Below are 17,446 nucleotides of genomic sequence, written 5' to 3'. Positions count from 1 at the left end.
AGGCCAGGAGAGGATTAATGGCACCAGAGGCTGTGTCCTGACACCAGCAGTGCTGAGCTGCAAGAGTGCATGGACAGCCCAGTCCCTGTTTGTGCCAGACCAGCCTGATCGCTCCGATCCAGAGCACATCAGCAACACAAAAGCTCCTCAGGGTGACACCTTATCCCAGCAGCTCTGAGCTCTGCCACTGCACCAGAGCTCTCRGGAGAGGGCTGCAAATGAAGACCTYTACTTATGGACCTCCCCTGAGACTGTTCCTCATGATTGAATTTCATCACTGAATTGTTGAAACTGAATCCAGACCTTTTCAGAATTGGCTACGAGTCCTATGACAGGTCCACTTAATTCTGTGGCTTTCAGCCAAGTAAGTTAATTCCATCTTTCTCAGGTTGAGAATTAGTGAGTGCTGGCATTTACAGTTCTTTTTTTTCCTTATGTAGAGGAATAGAGATAAAGAAGTAAGGAATGGTGGCACCAAATGGTTAAAAGAATAAAAAAATTTGAAAAATTATAATTGCTACTGTTTGTGAAAAACAGAGTTAACACATGGAGGCTCTGTACAACACATGTACCTGATCTCCTGAAGCTGTGATGGCAGAGCTCCTACCTCTGGGAAAGGCTGCTGCAGCCAGCAGAACAAACAGCAGATCCTTYTGCCTCAGGACTGTGGCACAGATTTCAGAAACCTTTGCATCTGAGGCAGGCAAGWGGCCGTGTGAGTGCAGCACCTCAGCACAAAGAGGTTTGGCATGACAGTGTTTGAAGGAATGCCACGGTGTACATTGATAGCCTCCCTGAAACCTGCGGGCACGGATTCCTCCCAGGGCAGCTGTGAAGTGGCTTCTCCATTCCCACTGAGGCTGAAACCCTGCACCTCACCCCGGAGAGAGCAGGGTGAGCAATGTGCCAGCAACCCACACCCTCCCCTGGCACTCACTGAYGGAGCTGCACCCAAACAGCTCCTTCCTGACACCGCTGCCTTCTCCCAGCAAAGAGAACTCCAGTGAGCTACTCCAGGAGGAATCACTAAAACTGTCCAGATGTTGAGAAARCTGAACTTCTCATTTGAAGCCCAGATCCGTGTTTATTTCTGGTACTAACACAATCTCTGCCTTCGAACACATGTGGGAACGCTGCTCCTGTCCCCTGGGCTAGCACACAGTTCACTGTCTTTGTAAAAACTTCTTCGGAACTGCACAGAGACATTCCGCAGGGAAGGAAAACAAGAGCACCCAGTACCTGCCCGAGGTACTGAAGTGATGGCCACTGTGACTATGGAGTCAAAAATCTCATTTTGAAAGCCAGGTTTCTCCTACACTCCATACTGTGTGCCTTTGAAGCAACTTTTCCAACCTGAGTAAGTGAAACGTTTTTGGTCCTTGTGTTCACCACTGGGATATAAGTTTGGACAGTCCTTGAATCACAGAACTGAGCTGATTAATGGATGTAGGATGGCAGTTTTGACACTGCTCTCAACATGCCTCAAGGGCAGTGACATGCTCTGTACCTGTGTCCCATTTTACCATCACTTTATTTACARAGTGCAGAGGAGCACTCTGGCATGCCAGAAAGGCTCCCTGGAGAAATCAGAAACCAYCAGAGGAAGTGTTAGAACATCGTGAATGACTTGGCCATTTGCAGAGCTCAGCTCCTCCATTTCCTTCTGTCTTACTTGCTCAAGTAAGGCTTGAAAAGAAATAGGGATGTCTTAGTGCCATACAGAGCCACATTTTAGAGAGAATATCTATTACCCAGAGCAGCACTGACAATACTGCCCAGGTGAATATGAGCTTTTAGCACGTTAAGCACGTTTTGCATTGATGCAGTGACTCAGGGCTGAAAACTCCAGATATCYCCTTACCTGACCCCAAACACTGGTCCCACTCCATCCATAACCAGGCTGAGCACTTGAAAGTTATCCTCCTGCCTCTCTTGTGGTGCCATCAGCTGTGAGCTGAGCAGAATGAAGAATGGATTGCTCAAAAGTTGCCTGTAGCTCTTCCACACAAACTTGGAGGTGTTATTTAAAAGCGTGGCTTAGGAGCACGTGAACTTTTTTATAGAGCTTAGAAGGAGCCTAAACAACAAGGCCTTTGTTTCAACTTGCATCATCAAGCAGRGTGGAAAATAAAAAAGGATTATGTGACATGCAGAACAGTCCCAGCTTTAGCCGTTAGTCACAGTTACAAGGAAGAAGAGGGAAGAAAAGCCAATAACCAGAAAAAAATCARAATAAGCGGCTCCTACTTTGAGCTCCTCACTGCTATAAACAGTTGCTGAACTGTTTTTGGGAGCAAGAGGCTGGCACTCTTAATTGCAGAAAGACACTAAGATTGAGAGTTCCTGCTCACACCCAGTAACTTGATTTGTTGGAAGGAAGGACTCTTTGTGCTTTATCCTGTGGGAAGTTGTTAACGCCCAGTTGTTTCCCCCTCGTATTCTCTCCTCACTGACCCCAGAGAGACTTCACACGAAAAAAGAGTTTTTCTCAAGACAGGGATATTRCAGCAGTGTGCACAATACAGTGAGTCCTGAAGCATCCAAGAACTTTATAACTGGCACCTYTGGAATTCACTAGCACTGCTTCCTGTCTATACCATTTTGGCTGGTTTTTTTGCACAGATTACACAGTGATTTTCAGAATAATTCAATGTGTCATGATTTATACAGATGGAGCATCCAGCTTAAGTTTAATGCATTGATTTTAAGATGGTTTAGTTTAAACTTTCACAAACATCCCAACACAAGCACATATTCCCAYGAAAAGGAGTGAAGTGCCATATAAATTCCTTGGTGTGTAAGTAATTCTACTTATCTCCATAAGAGAAAACTGTTCTCACATCTTTCTGCACTAGGCAYGAGTCTCTAAATCTCTATTACCAACAATAGTAAAGCTGACAAATATAACTGTTCATTTTGTTCTCATGAGCAGATATTTCCAGATTTGGGATTGGCTGGGCTTCAATCCAGAAAAGAGACTTTTCATGACAATCCCCAAATAACTTCAGAAGTCAGGAAATATCCTAATTAGGAAAGGGGTCAATTCATCCTGCCTGAAGTATTTGGCAGACCAAGCATCCCACATCTCCAAAATGTTCAAAGAATCCATCCTTCAATTTCTGCAAGATTTCCAGCTGAGTGATACACTGACAAGCAGTGCTCTATCATGGCTAACCACAATCCATGCAGCRTTCAGGACAAACTATCGATCAGGCAGCACATTTTATAAATGGCAGCTGCACCCCTCCTGCTGTGATTTATATYGTCATCACAGCCCAACTACACCTCAAGTGTTAAGGCATCCCCCTCCAACACAAGGAAGAGAATACTCTCATCAAGAAGGTCTTGTGACAGAAATCCTTAGGGGGAAGTTATTTCCAAAGGGAAGCAGTCATACTGTGGACAGTCTGCAGGAAGATTTACTTCTGCATTTGTTTCAAGGAATTTAGAAAACCGATTTAGAAGATCTTCCAGAGTGTGACTGAATGACAGGAACTGTCATGGTTACCTGAGCCACCTGGTTACACAGCCCAACCCCAGCTCACTCCCCCAGCAACCCTGAGACAGGAAAGCCCATCCTGCTGGACAACCCTGCTTGTGCAAGCACATGGGTGAGCACTCAACAAACACATACTGTCACACGTTTGGTGTCCTGGCACATCCCATGGTGAGCAGTTGAACCTTTGCCTCTGTTTCTGCATTTATAAAAAGCACAGATAATACTAAACATAACACTAAAATCCCACCACAGAGTAGCACGTGGATTCCCAGTTAACCTAGAGGAATCTGAAGCAGCAGAGTACATATATATATATATACGTATACGGGATATATATATCCACATCCCTGGAATATGGGCCTCAAGAACAAACAGCCCTTACACACCTTTCCAGGTAATGGCTTTCCATCTGTGGTTTCAAGACTGGTAAACTTAAACTGGGATACAAACATTTCTCCATTATCTGTGCAGGCAATGTATTTCAAAAGAGGTGAGATACCCTTTGTGTGCCACTTAACAGACAATAAAAAGTAACTGTTAAAACACTCCAGGACAGGTGGCATGGAGCACTGTCCCTGAATATGAAAATCAGGCAAAGTTCTCTGGTGCCTTTCAGAGAAGATGCCTGGGCCGTTCACAAATACAGACTCACAGGAACACATGGAACAAACATGGAACCTGCCTGGGCAAGCTGGGACAGACAGCCGGGCCAGGAGCAGCCTCTGCTCCCTTCCTGAAATACAGAATAACCTGGGCAGCAATCCAGCTCCTGCAATSCCCAGCCCTGCCTGGGCCTTCTGCTGCGATGGAAATGGGATGGACAATTTCCTGTTTGCTTTCCAGTCGGTGAAATCCCATTAAGCACAACTGTTTCCATCAACCCATCTCAGCCGTTCAGACCCAACAGGCGTGTTACTGCTGCTGACAGCAACTGCTCCCTGTGCTGTGGAAACATCCCAGCCAACTGTGGGAATATTTCTTCTCAGGAGCTGCTGTCTTAGGCAGGGATAAGAGCCACTGGCATAACCATAATCCATTAAAAAAACCCTTTAGTGATGTTTCTGAGAAAGGGATGTTCAAGAAATCCCTGTGCGCCCCACACCGCTGATCACACAGAAACCTGCTTCCACCCAAAGCAACGTGGAAAACTTCTACATCACAGCCACCACAAGTTCWTCCATTTCCAGGCACTTATCCTGATTTTTGAGACCTCCCTTGAGCTCTGATTAGGGTTTCAGGGAAAGACACCTCCCTGTTTAATGCATGGCTGTTCAGAGAGGTTGCTGCAAGCAGCATGTCACAGAATGGGAAACCTTCAGACTGGCTGAAGGCAAATCCATGACCTCTTCAGTCATCCTGAGGCACATAACACTGAGAAAAAAAAGCTGGAAAGTTACACAGAACTTGCCAAATTATTCTTCCAAGGAGTTGGCTAAATCATATTAAAAAAATGCATTCTTTGCAGATGGCAGCTAAAAGATCTGAATATGTTTTAGAAGTGAGGGACAAATGTCTTTAAAATTCATTAAGCTAGCTGTCTCACAAACTGTACTGATTCACACTGAACTTTTCAAGTATTTTTCTTGCATGYTGTAGACCAATATTATTTCTTTAATGAATTGCACACAATTTTGGCAGCAAATCCCAAGGCAAAAAAATTTGGCTGAAAGAAAGGCAAGAAATTCAAACTATGTCTTCACTAAAGATCAAAGACTTCATGGTTATTTAAGAAAGAAAACTTTATTGGTAACTAACAAACCACCTAATACCTGAAAATCCTGATCAACACAAGTTACGTATGGTTTTTTCTCATTCCCTTTTAATCTGTTTTTTTTTCTCTTGTATCCCAAACCTCAGATTTTATAGTTAAACAAAATTACAGCTCCTCCTATCACTGAACAACCCTCTGAAACTCCCTWTTTGGTGGGAATCCCATTAGTCCTCACGACACAATCAAACCAGAGCTCATACCAACACAATTGTGGGGTGGCAGCTGTTTTTCAGTCCCTTCCTCACATACCCAAGTCACAAGCAGATCACCTACAGCCAGCCCTGTGCTAATAGAAAACAGTCAACSACAGGGTTATTTTTTAAAATCCAAACTCATGTATCATTCAGTGATTTTTATCATTTCAATATTTGGAGTGTCATTTTCTTAAAAACAGAAAATGATGCTCATACAAACTGCTGGCACACRGTCTGCCTGGAGCCTGACTGAATTCTGAACAGTCAGGGCTGAAAACTGGGAAACTGTGAAGTGTAACTGCTGAAAACAGCAATTGGCTACTTTGGAGTTTCTACAAGGTATGTGTTTGCTATGTATGACTGGCTGCATAAACAGCTGTCAGCTTCATCCAATTTACTCAGAGTCACAAAAACAACCCATTCTGAGCACTGGGAGAAGGCAGCACTATCTCACCTAAAATACTGAAGTGTATTGACTGCATTAAGTGTGACTGTTCAGATTAACAGCTGTTTCTGGTGTTGGCACAGTTGTATTTTGTAGGCCTAAAACTTTCAGATCTATTGCAACAGGGGCTCTTCAAGAATCAGAACAAAAAGAGATCCCAAGTAAAAATCCAGTAACTTAAGAGACTGAGAAGGGTTAGAGATCTCTAAAGGGATAGAAGATTTAATTTACTTAAAGATCAGGGACATGGATTGTATTGAAGCAATCTAGGTCCAAGCTGATGCCAACCTGGAACAAAGTGTTACTTCAGGGAATGGAAAATAAAATTGTTCAGATACTATAAAGAAATAACACATTGCTGAGAAAAATCCTATTTGCAAAGTACAAGAAAAAGAGCAGAACTAAATGCTGGGCCCCAAAAAATGGCTTTAATAATGAAGGGCAATATTGGGTCATTAGTGTTTAGTGTAATATTACATTTCAAAATCAAAGCCACCGGCAGCAGCAATRGGAGATGTGATACATGTAACACAATATGGTTGTTAAAAATACAGGACCTCACCACACTGCCTTTGGCCAGGTCTGAGGCTCACTGGAGTCAGGTTATGTACACACAGAAAGATGGTGTCATTTTTAACCACATTTGTATATACAGCCAAATAAAKCAAAGAAAACTTCAGTGTAAAGAAACTCTTCAGATGATTATTTTGGGTATGATGCAAATAATAACATCAACCAGAGGGGTGTGATCAATGAGGGAAACTYCACTCAGATGCTCAGAACAAGAAGGGCCAGTTTTGCCCTCCCAGAAGAGATGCCCAGGCATTTCCTTACCTGAAAGGGCTCCTATGCACATGCATCTCTCTTTCCTGTGCAGAATATCATGGATGAAATATTTCCTTGATGRGGGGTTTAATCTCAATGAGCCCTACTGTACGAGCTTCAGCAGCCAGAACAAATCTGTTCAATCTTCTTCCTTGCACAACTACTCACGTCACATGTGTCTTTTCTCTTTCAAAGGCTTAAAAAAGGTACAGGTGGCAAGAGAGGGGAAAGGAAAAGAGGGAAGGGGAGAGAAGAGGAGAGGATAGGAGAAGGAGAAGGAAGAGAGGAGAGGAAGAGAGGAGAGGAAGAGAGGAGAGGAAGAGAGGAGAGGAAGAGAGGAGAGGAAGAGAGGAGAGGAAGAGAAAGAGAGAAAGAGAAAGAAAGAGAAAGAGAGAAAGAGAAAGAAAAAGCGAGAAAGAGAAAGAAAAAGAGAGAGAGAAAGAGAAAGAGAGAGAGAAAGAAAGAGAGAGAAAGAGAAAGAGAAAGAGAGAGAAAGAGAAAGAGAGAGAAAGAGAAAGAGAGAAAGAGAAAGAGAGAAAGAGAAAGAAAAAGCGAGAAAGAGAAAGAAAAAGAGAGAGAGAAAGAGAAAGAGAGAGAGAAAGAAAGAGAGAGAAAGAGAAGAGAAAGAGAAGCAAAGACCAGAAGAAGGTAATCCTGTCTTTTGTGATTTAAGGCACGTTATCAGAAGGGATGGTTTGCTGCTGATGATTACACTCAGCGAYTCCTGCCCTCCTTGTACTTCTGTCTGTCTCCAGCAGGAAAGCAGAAGCTGTCAGGAAATCGGTGAGTCAGCATGCTGCTGCTGTTTGGTGTAGCTCTGAGGCATTGATTTTTTCCCCACGCTTTGATAGAGGGTCACAGGTATCAGAACTCAAATCTTTACYGAGAGCAACGAGGTCACGGCAGCAAGAGCTGTTAGTTTAAACACAAAAAGTCGATTCTGTTTTTACAGTATTTGCTTGGATGTTTAAATTTTCTAGGAGAGTTGAGAGGAAAAAGTACAAACCTCACTTTTTAAATTTAAACYGTCAGAGGTAAAAAAAGGAATAACCAGTGCAATGCTTTTCACAAAATCTATCAAGAGTTGTTGAGTATTTCACTGTAAGCAGGTATCTTACACGTGTCTGTAATTAACACAAGAACTAAGACTAAAATGTAGAGAAACTCCAATCCATGGAAGAAGTAGCACTTTTAAACCTTTAGTACTTGTCCAGAAAYAAGGTCCCTTTCAATATATCTGAAATTAGTGCAAAGTCACGACGCATTTTCAAACTTAGCATTGTTTGAATGCTTAGTACTCTAAGCAATGCTATTCGGACAGAAAAATCTCAAATCATCTTGTTAGCACTTAAATATTAACATTGAGAAAAAGGAAATTTGGTCTGTTTTAAAAACAAAATCACAAAAGCTCCTCGGAAGCTCTGAGGTTTCCTACCCATGTAGAAGAGTTCCATAAAAGTGGTGACAGTATTTCAATCTGCAGTGAGGTGTAAGCAAAGAATCTCTGCTTAATAGGCTGGAGATTAGTTATGAAGCAAAACACAGAGTTAGACCATAAAAATTGCAAGTAACTGTTTCCTTGTTTGAATCAGCAGGAAATTCTGAAATATTTCCTCTAGAAAAACATAGGTGAGCTACAATGTAGAATTTACCATTAATAGGGTGGAAGGAAGGGAAAAACAGAGTAACAAGCAAAAGAAAGAAACAAAGTGATTGSGCAGGAAAGTTTGAGATTTATGGTCAAAGCCAGCTTTAAAACAGACCCCTTAAGAGTGTTTAGGTAGAAATGAAGGCACAGACCTGAAGTCTGAAATTAATATAACACCAGGTGCTATTTACTGTCAATTAAGAGGCTTTGAGATACACAGGTGAATGAATAATATAATTAGTACTGTTAAAAAGTTCAGGTTACAGTAAAGGTGGACAACAAGAGCTTCTTAATYCTCTCTGGATGCACCACTGAAAAAGAGATAGCCCAGAGTATCTCATATCCTCAGCCTCATTCAGCAGTTTGCAGGGATGAAACACACCAAGCACAGTGCATTGTRCTTCTGAGGCTAAGCACAGAAATGACATCGGTTCACACCATTTAATAAATGTAGAAACAACTAAACCCTGCTAAGTACACGTTGTGCTTTTCATCTGATGACCTCTCTGTGCCCAGCCCTTTCCTGAACAGCCTTTTCCCACTCACAGGACACCTCAGGCTGCAGCAGCCATGCACGGGGAAAKAGCTCCTCCTTTGGCAGTCACACACAGCATCTGAAGCATCCTCCTCACATCTCACACTTGACACGCTACAGCACAGTGCTGCTCAAGGCTCTCTCTGTCTTTGTGACGATAATCTCCAAAGGACTCTTCAGAGAGATCCTCAAGTTTGGATTTCCAGCAGAGCACTYGGTTACAGAAATAGAAGGGGGAACAAAACTACATTGAACACTGATTACAGAAACTGCATTATTTTCCTCATCATTCTGCTTCAAGTCTTTTAGAAAAAGTAAAGGGTGGTTTGTTGCTTGTTTGTTTGCTTTTAAGGTCAAGGATCACTTGCAAAATAAATTTGTAATGGGCTCCTTCGGCTCTGTATACTCCCTGTACTTTGTTCAATCTCTAAACACAATAATGTCTTATTTTATGAAGGTAGTTGCTTCTGATGCATAAGTATCATTCTCTTCCATMCACATCAAGCAAAACTTCATAAAAAAATCTTGACTTGGCAGCTATCCCAATTGTGATTATTAGGAATTAGAGACCATGCTTATTCTTGGTTTGACAAAGCACGATTTCAGTCAAAAATGGAAAACTCCTCCCTGTTCTAATAGTTCGTGGGAATACAAGCATAAACAAAGCTTTGTGGAGTTAGACTGTCACTCTGGCTTTCTAAAGCAAGCACAAASCCAAGTGTTCACTGACAAAAYACKACCTACTTAAAGCATTACTGCCACRAATTTGGTAAAATTGCTTCCAATAACTGGAAGTTTAAAATAAAGAGACATAAACCAGAGATTTTGGTCCTCTGACTGGCTGAAGGCAATTGTCCATGCTGCTTTCCCACTTTCCAAGAAATACAAAAGCCATAACCTGTAAAAGACAGCAGGATATATTCCTAAGCAAATTTAAAACCAGGTGTGTTCCCTCATTACAGTCACTCTTTGCTTGCAGGTCAAAGGAACAGGAATGGCACAGCCACAGCCCCTCTGAGGAGCTTTATCTTGACTGTGCTGCAGCTCTGTCACTGCTGTGACTAACACTGGGGACAGGAACAAGGCAAGGAGGCATCAGGGACTCTGGTGCCAGCCACGAGTGTGGGCACTGTGGGCAAATATGACTCAGATAAAGCACATCAACCTCACCTCTGAAATGAACTCAGGAGGAAGTTTGCTTAAATAACTCCAGCCCTGCCTGTGCTGAATTGCTTTCTAGAAAATGGGTCCCAGGTTAAACTCTTCCAATTTCTGCAACAGGCAGCCAAAAGCTTCTGCTTGACTGCTGAAYGAGCCCATGAAGCCTAACCCCACAGATCAGTGAGGGAAGGGGCCAGAAGAGGAGAATCATCTCTTTCTCTTTCCTAGAAGGAGCAGAGGAGAGGGCAGTATCACCATGATCTCCAGTTAGAACCTGATATTCTCCAGCAGTGCTTTCTCAAGAGGTAACASAGCCTCAGCCAGCTCCTATTCCAATATCCAACTAAAGATCTTCCCAGCTCTTCTGCAAGAGTGAACCTTCCCCAGACACCCCCACCCCTTCAGGTAATCCTACAGCTCCTCTATCAGGCAACACCAAATCCACACCTTACAGATCACAGGCTGTTTGTCACCTAAAGTCCCCACAGCACCGATGAACTCCAAATTCCTTTCACCACAGATTTCTTCCAAGATGCAGCACAAAGCTGMCAAGGTGGCATTGCTGAAGATCACATCGGTTTGTATGGCTTGATGAGTGTTAGAACACCCTACATCTCACCCTGACAAACCAGGACCCTCCAGAACAGCCTGGAAAGCTGGGCTGGGCATTGCTTTAGCCAAAAAGTTCCACACAAAATGTTACAAACTGYAATAGCTGAGTAATTAAAATGTTTGCCTGCACTGGCATGGTGGAATCCATCAGCTGGGCATTGACAGTGGACCATTCCTTAATGACTCTCCTTATAATGGGATTGTATAGCAAAATCTCCAGTTTGGTGATTAATAAAATTCAAGCCAGCTCTTGTAAAAGAATTTTTTTCTAAACTGTTTTATAAAACAAGAAAAAGAGGGAAAAAAGGACAAAAAAGAGGAATAAACAAAAGAGAAAAAAAAGAAAAACAGAAAAATAAATTATTATCCAACTGTTTATTCAGAATACTGTTCACTTTGATTTGTAGAGCAGGAAATGATAAGRAGAAAAAGGCAAAATATGAGGTCTAGACAAAGAGTGTTTGCAAACTTCTAAGSAAGAAAAACAAAATTACTATGTCATGATGCAACTTTTGTTTAAAGATTAATGAAAACCAGCCAAATGTAGCATTTTGAAAAATCAGGTCAGTATAACTACACACACATCCTTTTGCTTTGTCAACAAYAGCAACAAAAACCAGTCAGAGTAATTAAACCTGGCATACCAGCCAAAAGTCTCAAGCTTAGATAAATACAGTACCTCAAACCWAAGGCAGTTATTTGAAGAGTTCCATCTTTCAGCTACTTTTGCTAATTTTGTCAAATTGAAAGATTTTCACTACAGAATTGGCCCTTTAAATTGTTTGGCTGTGAAAGACCAGCCTGGCTTTATGGGTGAGCACAACCAGGTGCAAAGAATTTCCTATCAGACGAGTAGGACTTCAAATACCCCACAAGCTAAAGGCTTGAGAGATGAACCAGGCTACTGAAAATAGCTTTAKACTGMTATTCCTCCATTGGTCTTTAAGAGAAACAAGTCTGAGTCAAACTGGTGAGTGGAAAAARTGCCCCTTGCTCCCTGCAGACACAGGYATTTCTCAACCCTCAACACACACAGATCMAAAAAGAATGACAAGCCCAAGCTTTWAAAAAGTGCTAATACTATAAAAATGATTTGGTAAGCTTTTCACTCTCAAACAGTTGGTTTCTTGACAATGTGTCTCTGCAGCTCTGAAGCACACATAAAATAAAAACCTCATCAAGAACAGATCCCTGCAATGGGACAGATATGTAGTTGGAAGCTGTGAAAGTTCACACTTCAGAAAAATCAAACTAACAAACTCCCCAGGCCTGTTAATTGTTTCTTTAAAAAAAAAMCCCAACCCAAAACATAAGCTGTAAATAGCTGATCAGAGAGATTCTTGACTGATCTGTTTAACAACAGGTTTTATTAACCTTGCGTGGATTTCTTACATAAAAGTATGTGGATTACAATTTTTTTTCTTTCTACACRTATGAAACCTTGAGAAAAAATACTGAACTCAGAAACCAAACTTCTACAAGAGCCTAGCACAGAAACCCATACAGAAAGGCAAGGCTAAGCTTGTGTATTGAGTTAGTTCATGAAAAAAATTTTAAAAGGCAGAGSGTGTGTGTGAGCTGGGGGAGCACAGAGCCAGTAATRCCCMWYMAMMMCCYYCCMRKTWMMMGGGCTCTCCCCAGCAACAGGCAGCTTCCAGAAATGCAGTTTTAAAGCAGCTGGAAGCCTTGAATCCTTTCCATGTGAATAATGCATCTCCAGGAAAATGCCAGCTTAGATGCTCTTGTTTTCACCAGGCAGCAGAAACCAGCAGGACAGCAACAGAGCCTGGGCTGTTTGGGGTTTATCCAGGGATTTTTTGGGAATAGGTAGCAGAGGACACACATAGAACTCCATCAGGGTAATATATTTGATTGCTTCTGCAGCACATTACATTAGAGTCGAGTTCACACATGAAAGGTCCTCCAAATACAACTTCAGAACACCCAGGGCTGTGCTCCCGTGTTGAGAGCACAACAGCAGGGCATTGGAACCCACAAACAAGTCACTAGTGGATCACTGCAGAGATTTTTCTGATTCTGGAAGTCAGAAAAAGAAATGAGCTTGGTTTTTTCTTCAGAATCCACTGAAGAGATTTATCTCTCAAGTTTTAGGTGAAATAAACTGKAGGGAGCAGTTCACAGAAACTGCTTAGTCTCTGCTTGCTGAAATACCAGCAGGGTGACTCAGGGCATGCATCCTAATTTTGCCTCTTTTTTTTTTCTTTTTTTAAGAAAAAAAAGTCTTTTGCAACAGTTATTTATRCCCAAGAGCAGAAGGAATAATTATGCCTCCATTCCCCAAATCTTGGAATTTGCCCTCTACTGAAGCCATGAAGAGAACTGCAGCTAAGTGACTGAACTGATAAGCACAGCCAACTTCAGAGCTCCTCAGAGCCCCAAGTTTTACAACCCCCAAACAAATCAATCTTTCTTTTACTGACTGTGTATAAAACGTAACATTTGCTTCAAGAAGTCCAAAAGCCTTCTGAATACAAAACAGGAAAGTCRCTAGGAGGGGGTGGGAAGGGGGTGAGAAGCAGTACTTTTTTAGAACGCTGACCCGTCAGAGCTAACACACCCATCTCTAACATTGACTGCATCAATGTGGAAGAAAGAAAGAAAAAGAGAAAAATGCAGTCTTTGGCAAATCTAGGGCTCCCAGTCATTAAGTCTAGCACAGAACAACTGAACAATGAAGAGAGCAATTGCATTGTAAATTTATGTTCCTTGCCCAGGTTATGGAATGCAGTGCAATAGGGCACTGGGCAGCAACAAAACCGCATTCCTTACAAAGGGAACAGCTCGAACCTCATGATTTGTGCATGTGGGCAATCCTGAATGACCTTCATGCTTTCCAACATTCACTAGAAGGCAGATTTATTTGTAATCACAAGCCAGCTGTTTTGTTTTTGGGAACAAACATATCTTTGGAAGYGCAAAGGTTTAAATTTTGTATTAAGTACAAATGCAGAAGCCAATACATTAGCTTTAAAAGCTGAATTTGAAGACTGCACTCCAAAATCCAGATTGGATACTTTTAGAAGCTGAGAGAACCCTGACAGAATGGTTGTTTGCTGCTCCTTTTTCTGTTTCCTTTGAGAGAGATATGTTCACAGTTCAATTCCATTGTAAAACAGTAGCCTCTCTAGCCTATACTCTATTTAAAAGATGTCCTGTTTCAACATAAGAGACCCAACACTCACAATGGRCAGATAAAGTGATATTGCTCTTACTGTAATAATACAAGACTATCTGTATTTTAACAAAGAAAATCCATCAAACTTTTATTTCAAACAAGCATTGCCTGTCTCTTATTYGTAATTTTCTCAGGCATGAAATAAATCACTTTTTGGATAAGGTCCCAACTGAACTGGACTGCAGCACAACAGAGCAGGATCCTAGGACAGTATTATTAAAAYAACCAGCATCTGGTCACACTAAAACCATCCCCAGGATACAATGAAAAGTAAATTCTGGGTTTTGTTTAACAGACCAAGGTGATAAACATAGATTATCTAAAGCTTCCACATCATGGTTCTTGAATTCCTGGAAATGAAGTTCTAACTTAGATTTAAAGGAACTCAAGAGACAACATTAAGCGCAACTATTTTTTGATATGCAGAGACATGAGGGAATGGGACAGGATTAATGATTTTTCCTGCACACCCAAAAATCAAGACAATTAAGAATAATGTAGAATCACACAATTCCTGATGTTCCAAAACAAATGGCAAAGAAATTCATGTTTACAAGGATGTGAAATGAAGCAATAGACTTCTGATTCTCAGCTTTCTATGAGTTGCTGTAAGGAATTTAATTGCTGCCTCACAAACTGACATACCCCTTTCTCAGGTACCTGCACAACACACCCAACTGCTGAATGAAAAGAAGTTGGAGACTGAACACGTAACAGATTTCAATACAAAACTGCCAACGGAATCACACAAGGCTCTGAGACAATTCATAAACCCACACAGGTCTTTATATAAGGTTAATGGTTTGCYAGCCAAGTGCCAAGGTTCGCAAAACGGGTAATTTTTGTTTCCTTTTTTACACCAGATTTGAACTTGGTGCATTTTTSCTAACAACACTTGACTAAAATCTCAGCAGCAACTAGCTGGGCAGAGATTTTACTTAAAGGTGTTCTCAMACACCTTATTAATGAGAGAGCACAGGAAAGCCTCAACCCTTCCGTTCTGTACTTCAGTTTGCCGCTGCTGGGTCAGGCAGCACGACGGCAGTGTGAGCATACTTGGATGACTAACACTGAAACAGGCTGAAAACAGCAGCAATCATGACACAGACAATAAAGARCCCCGGCAATCGCACACAGCTCCAAGGAAGGAAAAATCATTAATAATCACTTTTAAAAAATGCAGAGAAAATATCGTTGTGATGCCAAAGCATACTTTCTTAAAGGCCACTTTTCATTAAAGGGATTATGTATGATATTTACAACATACCTATAAATAAAGTATATGGCATAAGCAAATATTACCATAAGATCTTGAGCACCTTAAAGAATGAAACTTTAGGGCAAACAGATGGCAAAGTATTGTAACAGAACGACTAATATGTCAAAGGAAGTGTGCATAATGCTAAAAAATAGTGATCATTTTTAAAACTGYCTTGTGAAAAGAAAGACAACAGTATACTGAGCTAAAAGAACGTAATCTTTTRGAGATCTAAATATAAGCCTCTGTCTTTACTAGAGTATTTCAAACAGAAAATTCCTCTAAAGCTTATAATTCAGGAAGAGACCAAGGCAGAGAAATAATGGGCTAAGAGGGCAGAAACACATCAAGCGCTACACACGGATGCACTGAGGGGTGCTTTAGGATGGCTCTCCCTCTCTCCTGGTGCACATATTAAGAATTCTCAAGGAACACCTACAAGGTAGCTCCTTTCCCCCGAAGAGTTCACCTCAGGTCTCCCATCAAGATAAACAGCAAGGAACATAAAAAGAGTGTTTAAGGAGTGTTTTCTACAATGTGCAAAACACTGCGCGCAGACYGGGGGGAGTAAACCAAGGAGGCAAGCATGAGGACTGGTGGGCTCGTGTGCCTCTCCTCGGCTGCACTGGAGAACAATTTCAGCTGGAGGAAAAGGAGCGCACAGGTTAGGGCAAAGCTGGTTACAAAGCCAAGCCTGACACTGAGGGTATGGGATAAAGGGTTCTTAARAGGAGGCAAGTGATGTCTGAGGTAAAGACTAAATGTTTAAAAGAGAGACTAAACAGCACAAAGAAATGGTCTTGATAAAGGGTCCGCACAGGCTGCCAGAGCAGAAGACCGTGGGCTTGAGGGTGCAGTGTACCAGGTGCGTGGGAGGGAAAGAGCAGGAAATTCGCAGGAGGAAGGTGCAGGGCACAGCCTGGAGGACGGGAGGGGAGGACAGGTGAAGCAGCCGAGGGAAGGTTCGGGGCAGGTTGAGGCACAGCGCGCTGCAGGGCACGGCAGGGGCTGAGCGGCGGGGACGGGGCACGGCGGCGGGCCGGTACCTGGGCGTCTTGGCGGCGGCGCTCTCCCGGCGGTCCAGCACCCCGGGCACGCAGTTGGTGAGCTCGGTCCAGTCGGCGTGCAGCCCGCAGCTCCAGCCCGTGGAGAAGCGGGAGAAGAGCCAGGTCTCCCGGCGGTTGGGCCGGTAGCAGGTGCACTTCTTCTGCCCGGGCCGGCAGTCGCAGGGCACYTCCAGCCGCACGTTCTGCACCAGGTGGCGGCCGAAGGTGGTGCCGCCGGTCTTCTGGATGTGCAGAAAGACGATCACGTCCTCGCCCTTCATGTCGAAGGCGAGCTCCCGCTCCAGCTCCCGCACGGGGAAGTAGTACTTCTTCACGTAGTGCGGGTCCGGCGTGGGAAAGAGGTCCAGCTCCTCCGAGTAGGAGCGGCCGCTGGGGGAACCCAGGCTCAGCCCCGGCCCCACGTACTGGTACAGGATAAGCATGAAGCACACCGAGACGGCCACGATCAGCAAGAACTTGCTGGTCCTCTCAACCATGGTCCTTCCCGCACGCTTCATGTGTCACCATCTCCCGGGGCTGCCGGCGCTGGGCAGACTGCGGCGGTGCCGGGGGGTGGGCGGCGGAGCTTCGGCTTCTGTGCCAGCCGCCTCCCCCCGCTGCTCCCCGGAGCGGAGTCTTCCCCGGGGGCGGCGGGCCGCTCCCTGGGTCGCCTCGGCTCGCCGCCGTCCCCGCCCGCCCCGCCGCGGGCAGCGCCGGGAGCGGGGCAGGGGCAGCCCGCAGCCAGCCGCTCCGCAGGCGCCGCGGCACAGCGGCGAACTTGGGAGAGAGGGGCAGGAGGGGGGCGGAGAGGCAGCGAAAGGCGAGAACCAGCCCCCTCCCGCCCTCCCCTCCCCGCGCTTCAGGAAGCCACCCCCATTCCGGCGCTGCCTCCGCCGTGCCCCGGCCCCCGCGGCACCGGCGCGGCTGTGCCCGCCCCCGCCGCCGGCTGCACCCGGGCTCGGCTCGGCTCGGCTCAGATCGGCTCGGCTCGGATGAGCTCGGCTCGGATCAGATCGGATCGGCTCGGCCGGCAGCGAGCGCTTCCTGCCCGCGCCCGGCATGCACAGCGCCGCCGCCCGCGCCGCCCCGCGCCCGGGGCGCACACACACACACACACACACAGCAACACACACAGACAGACACACAGACAGACACACAGACAGACACACAGACAGCGACCGACCGACCGGGGCACACACACACACACGCACAGCAACATACACACACACAGACACACACACACACACACAGACAGC

At 44.2% G+C, this 17,446-nt stretch overlaps 1 protein-coding gene across 1 annotated transcript in view; it reads right to left on the bottom strand.

Moving 5' to 3' along the window:
• The window catches only part of HS6ST1 (heparan sulfate 6-O-sulfotransferase 1), a 171,234-nt gene extending 154,210 nt beyond the window's left edge, over positions 1–17,024 (bottom strand). Inside the window, exon 1 of the mRNA XM_057378169.1 lies at positions 16,191–17,024. Within this exon, the coding sequence (XP_057234152.1) occupies positions 16,191–16,708 (518 nt within the window). The 5' untranslated portion in view covers positions 16,709–17,024. The remainder of the gene's footprint in view (positions 1–16,190) is intronic.
• Positions 17,025–17,446: the final 422 nt, after the last annotated feature.

The sequence above is a fragment of the Malurus melanocephalus genome, unplaced genomic scaffold, assembly GCF_030028575.1.
Source record: "Malurus melanocephalus ecotype Western Australia unplaced genomic scaffold, MMel_1.1 scaffold_343, whole genome shotgun sequence".
Lineage (NCBI taxonomy): Eukaryota > Metazoa > Chordata > Aves > Passeriformes > Maluridae > Malurus > Malurus melanocephalus.
The sequence above is the reverse complement of the archived record's forward strand: the minus strand, read 5'-3'. Positions and strand labels throughout refer to the sequence as shown.